Genomic DNA, 17849 nt, shown 5'->3' with positions numbered 1-17849 from the left:
TATTCATTATTTTTAGTAAACTATTTTTGTCAATTAAAAGTGAATTTCTATATGGTATATGTAGCATATAATTTATCGTCATTTGTTGTTCGTTGCATTATGCAACGTTCCCATGACACATTTTAGAAAGATCTAAAAATAGCGTATTGTATGTTCATGAATTGTATTTTCTCACGCGAATATGTATATCGTTTCAGTGAGAGTAATAATGACAATTCAAACGGTAAATAAAAGAACTCGTAAAAATTTTAGTCTATCTTTCATCACTCATTTCCCGGTTATATCGGCGATTAATCATAGAATAGCGTGCGATAATGAGTGGTTGCTTTGGTAATGACACCGGCATTGTGGCTAACTATACGATCGACGACTCATCGACCATGTAATCGATAGTGCGGAACATATGCCTGCAATTCTGCGCTTGTAATTATGTTTTCGCGTATTTGCTTTCGGTTTCACCAATTACTCCGGTTCACCACTAATCGGAAGCAGTTACATAAGTAGTGTAAAACGCCTATTTATATCCAGATATTTAAAAAAATAATGAAGTTGAAGATCGTTTGTTAACTATAAAACGACGCAATAAACTTCTCCTTCAATTTATATCGTTGATTATACGACATCAAACTCGGCCCTAAATAAGTTATTGAGTAATTTGCAGTAAATCGAGTTTACTACGCCTATTAGAAAGAAAAGCAATCGCAATAACATGCAGCGGAAGATTAATTGTTAAATTGACAGTGCTCAAACACAAATTAAAACGCTTAAATGAGTCATTATCAAATTGTCTAACTATGTATCCGCATATTTTTCTGTGTTTAAAACAAATTTCCATTATTTTATCATAATATTTCAGATATCAGAATATGACATGTTTTATCGCATTTTTTTCACTGTTCAATGTTAGCAATTAGAACAAAAATTCACTGTAATCATTCCAATAATACAATAATTTTTTTACTGTCAAATAAAACTAAAACTTTAATTACAAAGAATGACAAAAATTTGTTAATAATTCTAATATAGCATTTAAAATCTAGTATCATTTGCTTGCATATATTAATTTTTTACTTTTGGAGCAATTAGAAAAATAATGTTCTTTATTTTATTCCAATTCTCAAGTTAAAAATACATATATAAATGTACTATACTGTAATGTAATATACTGTAAATGTAAGTGCCACGAAATTTCATGATTCTCCACGATGACTCGTGATACGTCCAGCGACGTGCATGAGAGCAGTATAGAATCCCCTCTTTCAGAAGAGGTGCTTTCGTGCGCACGTATAAAGCCAGTGAAAGCGCCAGGCGGCCCTCCAGACTACCGCACCGTCCGACAGCGATAGGAGCTCTGCCGACAAACAGTACGGCGGACTTAGATTTAACACCTGAGAATTTCTCGCGTAAATTCGCATGTTGAAACAAAATAATTTTGAAAATTGACCGCGTCGTGCTTAAGTTCGCCGTTCACGTGTTCGCGAATTTCCTGTTGATTGTGATCAGGATAGCTTAGATCGGGAGTGATCATGAGGATGCATCTTGTTGGAATCTTGACTATTCTGTTATTCGCTGGTACCGAAATTTTAGGACATCCCCCACAGGAAAGATTAATGCCAGGTACGTTTCTAATATTATTGCATGTTTACATGATTTTTCATTTTCTATCGTTTTAAATAGGCTTCGCTTCATTCCTAATTATTTTTCTTTAATTATTCCAAGTAGGACATTATTCTTCTATGTACCATCAACAAAATTTGAATAATTGTATAAGAATTCATGATGTAATTCGAATATCCTGTATGAGTATCCATACGAAAATACAAGAATTTCTCATATGTCTTTTGTGAAAAATTAATTTAATAAACATTCCCAGCATTAATTTGTTGTCAATTAATACCAGTTGTTAACACATAATTTATTAGTGTATATTCGTGTGAATAACAAAAATACAAGTTAAGAAAAAAAATCGCGCCTCTATCTCGTCAGTCACATTAGTAACGACTAAACGGCAAAGCTAGAGATAATTTAAAGTTCATGGCTGAACTTTACACAACTCGTAATAAGGCGTGTTCGAAGACATTTCGTTATTTTTTCTCACCATTACGTAGCTGAATCTACATTCAATCATTCTTAACAATAGAGAATAATTTACCTATTTATATTATTAATTTTCATTTTATTTCAATTCAATATAAGTGTGACGGTTTTATTCTAATGTAAAGTTTAATTATCAATAAAAATAACACATATATTTAAAAAACTTTTTAAATTATTTTTCATAGGCAAAAAAATTAATTAACTAAAGTATTATTCGAAATAAATCTTTAAAATTAATTTAAAAGGAGAAATAATAGCTGTAATTTCTTTACATAAACTGTCACGTAATTTAAGAAAACATGAAGTACAGACTAATGTGCTGACACTCTGTGATAATTACGGAATATTTTCTTTCATACGACTTATGCTATTATGCTGAAGATGAGAACATTTTGCAATTTCATCATAATTCTTCGAGAATGGTAATCTGAGTTGCTCCCGCTACTGCGCTATCTTTCTTTGCATTTTGTTCTATTATAGTTATTACGTCTGGCTTTATCCCGCATAATTATGTCTCCACCTTCCTCCAGCCTTCATTCACGAAAGTGGAACACTTCCTTCTACAGATGCTAATCCTGATAACCTCGGAGAGTATGCCGTCTCTCTGAGACGTGACAGCGCTCAAAACTGCTGCAATGCAGATTTCTCGCTTCTGCCACTATATCCCACGAGCGATCTTTTCAAAACATCATTCTCTTTTTGCTTCGTATCCAGGACTCTGACATTTGTCGAATAAACATCGGTAAAATAGGTATTACAACACGTATCGTTCAAATGTATGGGAAACCGCGAAAAGGCCTGCAAAACGGCTGTCTGCATAAGCACGTGAGTCCCGACTCGTCGCGAACTACGTTCACGAGATTCACCGCCTACGCGTACATACAGCCGTCGCTGTACGTGAATACCACTGCCTACAAGGACTGCAACTTTGCTGCATTTTTGTTAGAAACACTGACGTAGAAGCAGGGTCGCCAGACGTAGCGGGATTTGTATATTGCAATCAGAAAGTACCGTTTTATAATCAAAACATTTTTTTTTTGAAGAAAAAATTTAAACAAAAAATAAATTTCTCAACTTTTTGTAACAAATTTAGTGATTATTAAATTAATAAATAACTATGTATTGAAGAGGTATTAATTTCTCAAATGACAATAATTTGAAGGTTTAAAATTTAAATACGTGCTGCATTTATATTGAATATTAAGACGTATGACAAAAGAATGTTAAATTTAATAAGCTCAATAATATTCATTTATGAAATCGATTACGTTGTGACTTTGATATTTAAAATTCATTCTCTATGCAAATTGTTTCTAATTCCACATACTTCATTTTGTTCATAGATTTTTTCATAAATATAATGTCGATTTTTTACAACTTTATAATGTTTAATTTAATCATTTTATTTAATTTCTAATTTAAAATTTCATAAACATAGTTTACATGAAATCTAAGTTACAAGCAACATTTTGTTAATTATTTTTGAGAGCTTTAATTTATAAAATTTTTCCAATATGTTAGATTCATACTTGAAAGCAATTGGAACTTAGCTGGTATTCTTGTAAGAAGAAAAATCTATTTTAAGATTAAATAAAGATCGGATCTTTGAAAAAATTAAAGAATGTATCTATAGAATATATGAAAGAGTCTATGCATACATTTTTGCAAATTGATTCTATAGTAAGATCAATCCTTCATAGCGTAGTTGTGTCGCAAATGCGATCTCGCAACCGTCTAATAATTGTAGCGCTCACACCTACACGCGTGCCGTAAAATCAATGCCGTTGCGTAGACACTAGGGCATGGACGATAATAACAATTCCTGTACTCGCGCACGAGAGCGAATATCACGTGCCGCACGTGATAACACGTGCTTTTGCACGTGCTGGTTATTGCCGATCGGCGCGAGCACAAGAAAGATGGAGAAAGAGAACTGCGCTCATACGCCTTTCCTCCGTACGGATTAATGCCATCGAGGGAAAAGTCCGATCGAGTCACGTGCATGCGTTAGCCGCTCGCCTCGAATCACGCGACCGTCCACATTCTGTCAATTAACGACCGTGCGACGTCTTCTCGGTCAGCTCCGTCTGTTCACCGCGGCGCCGGTCCACCGGCAAGGTCGCGATAAAACCCGTTCGCCAACGCGAAGATTTCGATTCCTCAGAAATTCCTCGAATTCCGCGATATCATCCCTCGTGCCACAAAGATGATGTTTGTGAAGATAATAATTTATAGATCGCTCGCAACTATATGTTCAATTTATTTTCAAAAAGAATTGCATGATGAAGTTTCACTTTTAATTCTAATTAAAAGTCTAAAAAATATTCTGAATCTTTCACTCTTATCTCTTTGATCAGGTATATATTCAATATAATGGAAAAAGATGCGAATTAAAAATAATTATCTTCTGAAAAGAAGAAGACAATATATTTATTATGACAGAAAAAGATGCGAATAAAGTAATTCTCTTCTGGGAAGAATAAGATTCTACCAACACTTTGACATTGACACTGCATGTTTTAAATTAACCTTGAACAAGCAACTAACTAGTTGTAAAACAAGTAGATACAGCACGTCGTTGAACTTGCAAACTACTAGTGGAGACGGAGAAAGTGTGAGAAATTCAGGTGAGATTGCAGCGTATCGAATAATGACATTCTCGCGGCAAAAAATGGAACGGCGACACGTCTGTCATTGACACTGATTCGCTTTCTCGTATCTAGCGCGCTGGTGTAAGGAGAGCCGAGAGTTAAATTTATAATATCCTACATATAAGGTGCCCAGGGTGAATTAACTAGCGCATGACTAATCTCGATATAATATTCATATAGTCTGCGATATCGTATCGCTTAAATTTTTCGTCGACTGCAACTTCCGCCGATACAATCGTTTGATACAAGCACTTTCTCCATTCGGAAAATACAAAGAAATGAAGTATTGCGGCGTGGGCACGTTCAAGAAATTATAATTTTTATTAACGTTGTTCTTTCGCTTTTGTTGTATTGCTGGTTGAAAGCACCGGGTAAGCTATCAGCAAAACCGCGGATTAGTTACGCATTAAAGTCCCACGGTTTTACTGCGTACAAAAGTAATTGATGCGTCATTATTCATCGAGAGCACAGTTGAAATGCACCTACATAAATCATAACACGTGCTGCGCCGCAAAAATAATTTACGCAAGAAATGATTAGAGAAACGTGCGTATACGATAAAAGTGCGTAAACTGGCCTTAGTAAACTGACCTTCCATTCCCCGGATGCAGCATGACTTTGTCCTAGTATTGCAGTTAGAGGAATTGCCGCGAGATCATACACGATTAGCAAAATAAAATTGCCAAACTTTTTAAAATATAAATTAACTGCTGTATATTTCTAACAATAAGTATAATAATTTAAATAATCAAACGCTTTGTATGCATAAGTGTGAATAAAAATAAATGTTTTTGTATTTTTCACGCTTGTTAAATATCAAATTTTTATGATGCCTTATTTAACGAATCATTTATATTACTGAATTATTTAATAAGTGAAAACTTATGTCTTATTCTCTATTAATTTATAGATTGATATAATAACTATTTATATAAAGGATAAATCGGTAAATATGAAAGTACGATAAATATCTTAAAATATTAATTAGCTCTAAAGAAAAAAAAGTTATGGTTTTAGTGACGCTTTAGTATACAAGAACAATTAATCAATGATTTCATTAGGTCGCGTCTACATTTACTATCTTTCTTAATAATATCTAGATAAATACAAGTCCTTTTTAGTTCAACTTTCCACAATCCATGATCATGATTCAGTACCCATGGGATTTTTAAAGCGCCTGCTAATACTACCGTTTACTTAATAGTGGCGATAAGTATGTGAATTTAAACGCCAACTTTCTACGGTAGTTCGACCATAATCAATGTTATTAGTATCAACGTGCGCGACCGCACGTCAGACAGATTTACGGTAATTCGAATATGTTAATTAAGCCGGTAAAGAAAGGACCCCCAAAGGACCGCGTGATTCAACTTAATTCGAGCAATTAACATTGTTAAACTGTCAATACAGCAACTGCACGGTGATTGATGGCGCATTTTAAAATGGAGATCGACTCCACCTCGTTCCTTTGCTGATGTAGTTTTTGTTTTATCATAAGAACGGCGAATTCTTTCTCGGCAATTATTGAATCGTGATTGGTCCGCCATCACCGATTGCACCGCAAGCTAGCCCTCTTTCTTCTCCTTTCTACTCACTGCGTTTGTGAAATCGATACGAAAACCTCATTGTTATTCCATTTACATCTAGAGTAGACATGGGAACTGCAAAACTATTTCCTGTTGCACACTGCGATGTATAACTCGCGATACAATCCAACTTATAAAAGTGGTTGCGCATATTTTAATGAGATTTATTGTTTCCAATAAATCAACTTATTTCCAATTAACTCTATTTGCCAAATAAATAGGTATATATAAGTAAATTAAACTTGTAATTTTTTTTAATTAAATTTTTTTTAAATTAAATTTTTAATTAAATTCATTTGCGGTAAACTTTTGTAACTCTTGTTATTTTACGTTAATATTAATTTAATAGTAAAATAATATTTTTCTATCCTTAATCGCTAATGTAAGTATTGCATGTGTTCGCGTTTACAGACATTGCACATAATATACAGAAGATTTTCTATATGTATATAAAACTAATACTGGCTTTCTTGTGTGAATCATTACACTTCCCTTACGCTGTACAGCACCTATAATAGAAATTTCCGCAATAAGTACGTTTATTCTCGTTCGCTTTTATGCAGAATTCACGTGCACGAGAGCGTGGCGGCCGGTGCACTGTCCGATGCACGTGACGAGCAGTGCAATACGCTGCACGTGGTCACGTGCACCAGCCGCGCGTTACCGTCGCGCTACGATAAGTCGAGTTACTTGAGATACGGCTTTCGCAGTTCTCGATACTTTATGTATGAGAGAATCGTTATTCGTTATTATAACAGTTATGTAACATATATGTATATTGCACTAAGAGCAATGCAACATCTTGCATATAATCGTTTCTTTAATGGAGCAAACATTTGGTTGGTCTTTCAATCATATGTTTTACCTAATTGACACAGCAGGCAATAAGTTATTACCGGAGTAATTTATAAAATAAATTATTACGTATTAACATAGTATATAATATTACTTTATTCTGTTCTTGTGTAATTTACTAATGTAATTCATTAGAATTTTACGATATAGGTATAATAATAATAATATAACAACTGATCTAAACATATATAAATTTCTTCCTGCAATTAGTATTAAATTAGTTACACTAAACAGTACTTTATCTGGTTACTTTATATGCCGTGTCTCAACGCGATAAAGTTCCTCGCGCGTATCGTAACACGTAGTACCAAGAGTGAGATAAAAAAAAATGACTGCAAAGAGAGAATAACGATATTTCTGTTTTCTCGGCTGCTTAATTGCATCGCCAGCTTAACTGTAATTGGATGCTCTATCCGCCGCTTGTAAAGGCCTTCGAAATTAAAGCACTAATAATAAGCCTTATTCCTAAACAAGGAATGACTTATCCACGATAAATCGCAATACACGACGTTGTTAACGCGTTTTCTTTGCGTTTCCATGCGAAGTAAGTAAATACCCGAGAAATACGCGCGTTTGCCGGTAGCGAATTCTTGCACGTTTTATTTAGCGATATACATATATACCGATAAGTTGCATGTGGCAACGATCCATAGAGGTTCTAACCGCGACCAATATCGCCTGTCGGCCCCGATGCCGGTTTTCTAGGTCGGACTTACATTGCACCTAATAAGTAATTACGCATGGTGAACGCGTATAAACTACACGACGTTTGGTCGCATATAGGCTAGAATGCAGTTCGTAATTGTCCACTTGATTTCCTTGATAAATGACTAATCCGACGTACTTATTATAAACGAAAAAAATAATATTCTTTAAATTTTTAAAATAATAATTTGGATATTTTTCTGCTCTTATTATTGTATTGTACTATCATTTCTCATATGAGTGCTTACACTTGCACATTAAAAAAAAATTAATAAAATTATATATTTCTAATTATTTTAATAATGTTACTAATAAACATATTTATATGCAAATTAAAAAATGTACCAAACTAAATGTTCCAAATGTTCTGGTTATAAAAAAAAATTAAAAAAGTTAACTTCAAAAAATACACATAATAATACAGTACGTAGACTTGCTGTTACGATGTAGAATGCAATTGCAGTTTACCTACGTGTTTGGATAAATAGAAACGTGCAATTCACGCGAACGCAATAGGATGCCGATTGACTAGTTTTACCGACGTTCACCATTTTCGGCGATGGAAATGCGCCGATACGTAGCAAAAAAAAAGCAAAAGCGCTGTCTCCGGGTGAAATAGAGAGATTACGTACATTTCCTTGTTCGTCTTTGCATACCTAAGTAAAACATAAGCTTCCTGCATACATACCCACCGTTTGCGCTCAGCAAAATTCCACCATTAATCTATAAAACTTTCGCTTTTGAATTTTACACGCCGGCAAGAGAGTCGTAAATATCATTCGCGGTAACTAACTGTTTTCGACCTTACGTAAACAGAATTATATTACTTTCTTCACAATGTTACTTCGTTACCGCGAGCTGATAAGATATATTAATTAGCCCAATTAAAATTAACATCCTATAATTTTCTATTAATTAAAATAATTATTATTCGCTTTCTACCGATAACCTAGAGCACTCAATAGTCCCACGCGGTAATGATCTCATATAAATAAACTTTACGTTAAATATGGAGTAAAATTCTGTTGGTTGAATTCGCACTCGAAATTCCTGCGATACGTCAGTGATGCATATGGATTAAAGGTGATGGTAATGTATCTACGCTGATCTTCTCCCTATCGCTAGATCGTATTTAAATTTCGTGTCAATAGTGACAAATAGAATGTCTCTCGGCGACATGTCGCATTTAAGTAATATTGAATGGAGCCCAGACCCGTCGGGACTCCCCGAGACCAACATTCATGCGTGTCAAGTTTCTATGTCCCCGTCATCCTTGAACGTAGAGATGCAGTCGTGCCTGCCTTAATAGGCAAACAAAGAGAATGTGATAATGAGCAATCTCTCGGGTATGCGAAAAATTCACACCTACATATCTTATTATTCCCGTCGCTATCGATTTTTTCAACATTTCTTTTGATTAATGACACTAATCAAAACCGTTGCAAAATCTCATCTATTTTATTAGTACGTCAATTTTTATTGAAATTTACTAACTATTAATTGTCATATGATTTTAAGACGGAATTTTTGTAGCATAAAAGATCATTTAAGCAGTCAATAAAACAATAAAATAAAAAATGTTTTGTAAAACAAGTAGAACGGTACACATATATATACACTCTTGGATTTACGGTTTATCAAAGATATTTGTAAACCGTAGCCATTCTACGTTATCATCTCATTACAAAGTCTCGTTATCCTTCAACTAACCGTGTTCATGAGTGACATTTATTGATCAACGTACAAACAATTTTATTGCAGCAAACATCTCGGTCTCGCACTTGATCACTTGCAAATGATACGGTACTTTAGAGAGACATTGAATACACTGATTGCGAGTAAACATTTTATTGGCATCTGTATCAGTAAGTGGTCTTAAGATTAAAAATGAACAGACATCTCATTTCTACATATTTCAGAGACCGTATGCCTTTAGATATCGCATCTTTATTGTTAAGAAAAGACTGTTAAACTTTGCGAATGTATAACGGAGAGAATTTCCTTTTCAAATTTACCCAGAAAATCATGTTAATCGTGGAACAACATTTCGGCAAATTCTATGTGATTTTCTGTTTTTTTTTTTTACTGTGAACTACAATAAATTTGTTGTAGTAAATATTTAAAAAAAATAGTAAAAATCATATAAAATTTGTCAAAATACTATGTTGTCCTACGATTAACATAATTTTCATATATTTTAAAATAAAATTCTCTCCGTGTATACATATAGTATATGCTCTCAATTTTGAATAAGTTTTCGATTTAACAATAAGTATGAAACATAATTTTACATACTTTTATATCAAAAAGAAATGATAGATAAATAGTAAACAAAAGCATATTTCAAAGTAACTCATCTGTTAGTCTAATTCTAATTTTGAGAAAATCCGTTATTAAAAACCCTCTTGCCGAATTTGTTGATAGATATCTATTTAAAATAAGGCATTATAGATTCCGTAAGCCAAATGGGATCGATTGCAGGAATTGGGGACACCCGCTTTTTTGATACCAGAGTCACATTCTTCTCGGAGAACGAAGGCAAGTGTTTGTCCTACCTTTCCTGGCGCGAAATTGTCTCTTATTTCTTAATTAAGAGGGAGTGCACTCAAAGAGTACCGTACCGCCTGTTCACTTTTTACGGATAATGTCGATAGAGATTAGAAAAGTAAGAGGAAACGGAGGGAGAGAAAGTATCGTTTTATTTTTCTACTATGAAATATACAAAGACGCGAAGTGAGGGGTGACGAATGCGCAATAAATATTGGCAAATAAATAAAAAAAACTATACGCACGGCCGAACAAACCACTCATAAAATATAGCGTCTGATTGAAATAAATACGACCAGTCATGTTCTTAACAACATCTTTATCTCTGCGAGTGCATTCACGGCTTTCCAATCGGTTCGAGTGAAACGCATAAGCAATTTTTCTGCGTAGTTAGAAAGCGCACGCGAGGCATCTACATCTTTTGCCCGACAATCGGACCGCGATAAGAGCCAACATTAAATTAATAGCATCGCATACAGAAATTTCATTGCACCTAATTAATGCGTAATTCAAACAACCATCCGCGGTATTCGCTTCCTATAACGTTCGCAGCACAATGTCCCGTTGTTGGATAATTAAGCAATAATACGATTCAATCGTTCTATTGGAAATAATGCCTGTCTCGTCTAAATCAGCTCCGGCGTTTCGCAATAAATTATTCGCCTTCGCGCGCATCAACGCCTCCGCGTGTAAACGCGATTGTTCCCCATGCATAATAGGTGGCCGCCGAACGAAGCGGTCGTCCGCTCGTCGATTAGGATCTAAGAATCCGGTTATATGGGTCGCTCGTGATCGAGGGATAAGATCTTACGGCGGCGTACCGAGCGCGAGCGCAACCGACTGACGGCCGTTCTCCTCGTGCTCCTCGTCACGAGACGAGGCTGACGAGACTCCGCCGCCGTGTGTGTCTATTTCATGCAAATCCGAACGAGTCTAGATAAGCGCGCGAGACTGCACCCGACTCGAGAAACCAGATTCCCTTGATCTTGCGCGGCGCGCAAGAGAATTATTTCGCCATGCGCCACACGCGGCCGCGAGCGAAGTCGCGATAATATGTTTATCATTATTACATTATCTCGACACCACCGACACTCGTAGGGCACCAGCGTTTCGAAAGGTTCTCCTACCGTTTGCTTAATTTTTTTATTTATCATCGTCGTTTCGCAGATCGCTGGTCCATTCAAGCGTGCACGTGCGGTGCTCTGTATACCATATGCAGCGCGATATCGTGACGGTCCCCGAAGAATTTATAAAAGTTTCAGTAAAAGTGGCCCGTATTATTGGCGTACTTTCAAACGGTAAAACCGCCGTCACTCTGATTTACGACGTTACATTTCACACGCGCTACCGCGCGACCGCGCCGCTCGAATCGCGTTCCTACAAAAGAGTCTGCATTATATACGAATTTTATCGTTTTCTTTTTCTTAGCGCCGTTCACGCTGACGTTGCAAGATATTGTTTAACTACCGTTCACCACAAAGATACGAGTGATTAGCACGCTTGTTGATTTATAGGGTACAATATTACGGAGTTACGGTTGTCGACGATGTGGTAATTAAAAACATCGCCCGCAATACAATTCGTGTCTCGTTATCGCGCGGATCCATTAGCAGTCCGCTTCGAGAATCAGATCGCATAAATTATATTTCCTATCGTTTTACCCTCGGTTTTGTTCCTGAGACGCCGATCCGCGTTGCCGCGTCTAACGACCTCCTCGGAGAAGGTTGCGATGCTATAACTCGTCGCTCAACCTCGTATTTATCCAAGGAAACTCACGGATTTTCCTAGGCAACGCTTGACCTTTGATACGACTACAATAAGCCGACGGGCAAAAGAAGCGTAAACCAATCGAGCGAATCGAATCGAATCGGCATTCACACTATCCACTTACACGCCACGGTGGAATAGTGATCGTGATGAAAGGAGAAACTAATCGCTTCGTTCAATTTGACTCAACATGCGTATTTACGGGACCCAATTAAGGAAATAATTCAATTTCAAAGGTGTGAAAAGTATATTATGATCAAACCGCGCGATTTCATTCAAGATTGTGGCGCGACAATTCGAAGTTCTACTCGATTCACATACTCGTATCTGGCACACCTAACACTACGATCGAAAATGGTGTCTGAACGGAAAACACCAATCAGCCGCGCCAAGTCATTTCGCGAGACTCGATGTATTATCACGTGGATATAGCGGGGGCGTGAGACGTGAGTTTCACGGTGCGAGCACGGTTACGATCGCTTAAATCGAAGCTTAAGCGCGCTCATTTTTCTTTCCGATTATTTACCGGCTACCTGCGGCGAGCATATAATGCGAATTTTCTCTTACAAGTTTACGTCGCGGCGGTCTTTAATCGATCGTAAACACGGGGATAATGGTAAAAGCGACGTCAAGAAGGGGGGGGACGGCTCTCTTTATCTTGAAAAGCGGACCATCTCGAGAGACTCTCTCGCGTTCTGGCTTAACGACGCGAAAATTATCTTTCGTTTGCGCCGTTACCGCATTTCTCCGTCGAACTGTGCCTCGGCGAACCGCGCGGGCTATAAATCTCGTGGCGGCTACGAGCAATCCCGGCTAAAAACTATGGTTATACGAGGAGAATTTAAATCATTTCAGCTCTTTGTATTCTTATCTCGCAATTGGCTCGGCGAAACTCCTTTCTTACAAATTCCCTTCTAAGCAATCTTTCTCTCTAAGCACATACCGTCTTCTTGCATTCCGATATTATACTCGCATTTGCGGATCTAAAGATGACGACAGTTATCGACCTAACTTAAAGCTATACGATCTATCGCTTTCGAAAGCATCGCATTCGAGTCTATCCGTTTTTCGCGACGAAACGTTGATCATTCACACTTAGAGAAAGCAAGACGGAGATAGGAAAGGAGAGCCAGGACACAAAAAAAAGCAGAACCGTTAGGGGAGCGAACCGGCAACAGTTAGGAAATCCTGGCAAACATTGCTACATATAGTGTCTGGCAATTACACAGTGATAGGCGGACCGCTCTTTCGCGTCTCGGCACCAGTGTGTCATGCAATAAAGTATCTTCGAGGATTTATAACGCGTTGCAAAACGGACAATCTCAATGCTCGCGACAGGCATGCAAGCACTGACGCATCATGAAATTGGGCGATTAGATTGCTTGTGTAATCCGCGAGCTATATGTATTGATCCTGTGCTGTGTGTTATGTCCAAGCTTCCCATTTAGATATATTCGTCACCTCAGTTTATATATGCAGATGTCAATTGAGTTTGTCAATTGGTAATCATAAATTAGTTACATTTTAAACATTTAAGTTTTATCATGACGTTTCTGTTTATAACATGTTGATTACTAATGACATGCAAGCTGACGATCATATAATAGTATATTTTCAAATGTAGAGAAAGAGAAACAGAGAGAGAGAGAGAAGGGGGAAGGAAGGGGGCATAATGCATTTCTATTTCCAAGCAATTGTATGAAATATTACAAATCTCGATGCGATATAACACATATAAGAAAAGATACGAATATCTTGATGAAATAGTGAAGTATATTAATGTGATATGGAGAACACAAGAAGATATGAATGTTTGTTAATGATAAATAATTATTTCTTTATAAATAAAGACTAATATTAAGCAATAACTTCCCAATTTATATATATTTTAATTCAATTGTTTAAATTAAAATTTTCGTTAACATAAAACAGTAATTTATCATTCTTTTTGAAGTCGTATATCAGCATGTTGCACTAAGAAAAAAAAGTTGTTAAAATAACTAACTGCGTTTTGTTGACAATTGTTCTTTGATTCAAATATATATGGTTTCGAATTAAAAATACATCATTAACATGATATTTTTATGAATTAACAAATGTTTGCTTGACAGCCCGTGACCGCCGCATTTAGTTTAATGAAATAATACTTTTTTAAATCAACAATTTTTTTTCTCAGTGTAGAAACAGTTATCTTGATTATTTGTTTCATCGGCTGCTAACTAATTCGTCAACCAATTTGTAAATCACAAGATTTATTCATTACGGGCATCGGGAATTAGAAACGCGACCGACTAAAAGTAATCCATTGCGGCAGTATCTACGGCCACCAGCCGCAATCCTATTTCTCAGATATTTCTAATTGGCTCGAACGGTAATAATGATGAGATTCGCAACGAGCATCGTTCACGCGAGCCAATTCTGACGCTCTCCTCGAATCCAGGATGCACGACGTGTGATGCATTTCATGTACGAGGACGCGTGGCGCTTCGAGACTATCGTGAACTTTAACACCGCAGAGAGTCCTTGAATTGAGCTTCTCCAATGCAATCCCGATGTAACGCGGCGAAATGCACGAGTGCGTGTATCGCGAGTCGTGACTCGTCGCGATGACCGCCGGCAAAAGTCATCGCGATCCACGATGTTACTATTTTTTCTCGTCCGTTATCCGTGCGGCTTCGCGCGGCGCGCACGGCTTTTGAATAATCTTTCCCTGCCATCCCTGTCGATCTCGAGAAATGAATCCGATCGAATCGTGACGAGGTCTTTTACCCGATTTATGCACGCTCTTAGTGCTTCTGATTTGAATGCTAAAGTCAATCTTACGTAGCACCTTGTTATATATTAAAGAAGTTTTACTTTGATCATATACATTTTAATGCTAATATTTTATACATATTCCATTTTGTTCCTATATGGATCTTGAAAGAAAAAGATCAGTTTATGGTTTTGGAAAAATTATAAAAATACTCTCTAGATAAATTTATCTTCATTAATGACAAAACTCCATAATCTTATTTATTTAGAATCAATGAAAAAAAGTATGAAAATTACTGATTTTAATTAGCACTTGGCACCTAATATGTCAATTGATTGGCAATACATTTTTAATTTATGTGACACAGATGCTCTTTTGTAAGCAACTGCGAAGCAATAATCTTATCGTTTAATAAGATTAATGATCACGAGATAATAAAACGCAGTACTTGCTTTTCAGACGAAACGGAATGCAATGTGAAAAAGTGTCAATAATAATCTACGATATGCATCTCGCGTGCATTCTTTGACCGGTGCATTTACGCCTTCACATTCTTTGTCACATAATTGCCGAGTGTCGCGTTGCCCACTTGATCGCGAGATCTGCATGCAGCTTCAAAAATTCTTTATGTACCTTCGCGTTGCAGTCCTTGAGCCTCTGGAATGCAATTGACCGTACATTGTTCGTGACTCGCGCGGAAAGAAAATTTATAGACTTATCTTTTACTTCGTCTGCTTATGCACTGCAGTATAATTATTGCGGGAGATGTTAATGTACGCATTATGTTAAGTGGAATAAAACAAAATGCAATAAAATTTAATGGAATCATATCTTCAAAGAGAATGTCTCTTGAGTCAGCTTCGCTACTCGTATACTGCCATATTAAGCAAAAAATCGTATTTAAAGACATTTCTGTTATTTTAAGACAATGAATATTGTAGTTTCTAAGAGAAAACACAGCAATTCCGATTAAAATCGTTTTAAATCATTTTAAATATTAAATTTTATGATCTTTTAATTTTCCAAGATACAAATTTCATGTCTCCAGTCATTTCCGAAAAATTATTCGTAAAACTAGACTATCTGTATAAGTAAATTATTTTTCGCTTAGTACAGTAGTGTACCTGGAACAGGAAGATCTTCAAGATCTAGACTCGACTGTGCAATTTTGTTGCGTAACTTTGTTGCCTCGCTACATCGCCTGCAATTTGTCGAAGAACGAGAACTGTGGCTCTTCTCTCGATGGTTTCGTGACACGCCGGGCTTCAGTGCCGCAATACGAAATACGATTGCAATTGCAAGACGACTTCTCAATGAATTTAATCTCCGGCATGGTCTCTTTATTGAACAAAGGAACAATGGGGCGTTCACTGTTCTGATCGGAAGCTGATTTCGCCTTCGTTACAATCGACAAGTTTGATCATCCGTTCAATCTTGTGCTTCTCGCAAGTCTCTCTTTCTCTCCCTTTAATGCGGCTTATTCGCGCGTGACATTAAAATAATGATACCGTAACACTCGCAAGCGACAGCGGTATATCCGCGATTAACAGTCGCGGCTCGTTTGCGTTGTAAATCACAAACGTGATCAGCTCTATACGCTTTATTGGACATACGTCGCTATAAAGTTCTCGGTTATTAAAATATTTCTCTTGCGATATCTAAAGTGCCCCGCAACTATTCAGAAAAAATGTTTCTTTGATGATGCAAAGTCTACGCTTTGGCAATGTTCGGTAAACAGTGTTTTTTACGTATCCTACGTCACGTGTACTCGCCAGTTTCGAAAGCAAATACTATAAGCTGGCGCTAGGCAACAACCCGCCTCTGCTTTTTCTCTTTATGAACATTTTTATAAATGTGGTTAGGAATCCAGTAAATTTCATTGTATGTGCTAACTACTTTTAACAACGTCTCTCCTATGCGCAACCCTGATCTTTTTCAAGAGCAAAAAATATTCCGCAACGTATCAAGCTAAAATCGGATCATATAAAATAAGTTACAGCTAATGGCTTTGTTTATATATATTGCTAGAAAAACAAATACTTTACGGATAATGTACAAGAATATTAAGAAACATATATATATATGTATATATATATATATATATATATATAAAATATATATGTGTATTATATATTTGTAAAAATCCTAATTTCGATATTAATCTTTCATAAAATGTTTTCAAGTATTATTAAATCTAAATGATTAGAGATTATCAATAAATTCTTTTTAATTATTGCTGTTAAATAATGAAAGGCTTATTTAATGTTTAAGAAACGAAAGTGAAATCGGTAGCAGGGAATTCGATTAAAACACAGAATAAGAAAAATTTATAGATAATTTATAGCAATTTCATGACTTGCAACTTCAAGGGCTTAAATTACAATTCGGCAAAACAGATTGTGGAACTGGATTTAATCATTTTACGATCCAAGGCATTCGCGAACAGGCGACACGTGCACGGATGAGCACGTGGCTTGCGTTTAGTGTGGCCCACATGTTCAGTGAAAGGTTTGAGCGATCAACGACGACGGTGCAATCAGTAACGACCGCAAGGGTGCAATCAGGCAATAAGTGATATCGTAACTAAAGTAGATATTAGTTCCAATACAGAGCACGTGCTGTCGATGTGTTGATTGTGGTCACTACGTAATTATAGTCCGCGCTTGAACTATAGAAAAATTTCTTTTCGAAATACTACCTATGCGTCTAAGTGAAACAAATTTTGAACCATTTGCATAAATAATCATAGCATTATCTCGCATTGACGAATTCATTAATTTCGTGCTAATATGATTGATGATTATAGCATAGTGATTTCGTAAAATTGTCGAATTTCGATCGTACTCCTGCGAAAGGTGAACGTTTACGATCGATTAGCTAATATAA

General features: G+C 36.3%; 1 protein-coding gene across 1 annotated transcript in view; it reads left to right on the top strand.

Annotated features, from left to right (window-relative positions):
- Positions 1-1319: 1319 nt before the first annotated feature.
- Positions 1320-17849, top strand: part of LOC105449918 — a 57205-nt gene continuing 40675 nt past the window's right edge. The window contains exon 1 of the mRNA XM_011689377.1: positions 1320-1617. Within this exon, the coding sequence (XP_011687679.1) occupies positions 1527-1617 (91 nt within the window). The 5' untranslated portion in view covers positions 1320-1526. The remainder of the gene's footprint in view (positions 1618-17849) is intronic.

The sequence above is a fragment of the Wasmannia auropunctata genome, unplaced genomic scaffold (genome assembly GCF_000956235.1).
Source record: "Wasmannia auropunctata unplaced genomic scaffold, wasmannia.A_1.0 LD336071.1, whole genome shotgun sequence".
NCBI lineage: Eukaryota > Metazoa > Arthropoda > Insecta > Hymenoptera > Formicidae > Wasmannia > Wasmannia auropunctata.
The sequence above is the reverse complement of the archived record's forward strand: the minus strand, read 5'-3'. Positions and strand labels throughout refer to the sequence as shown.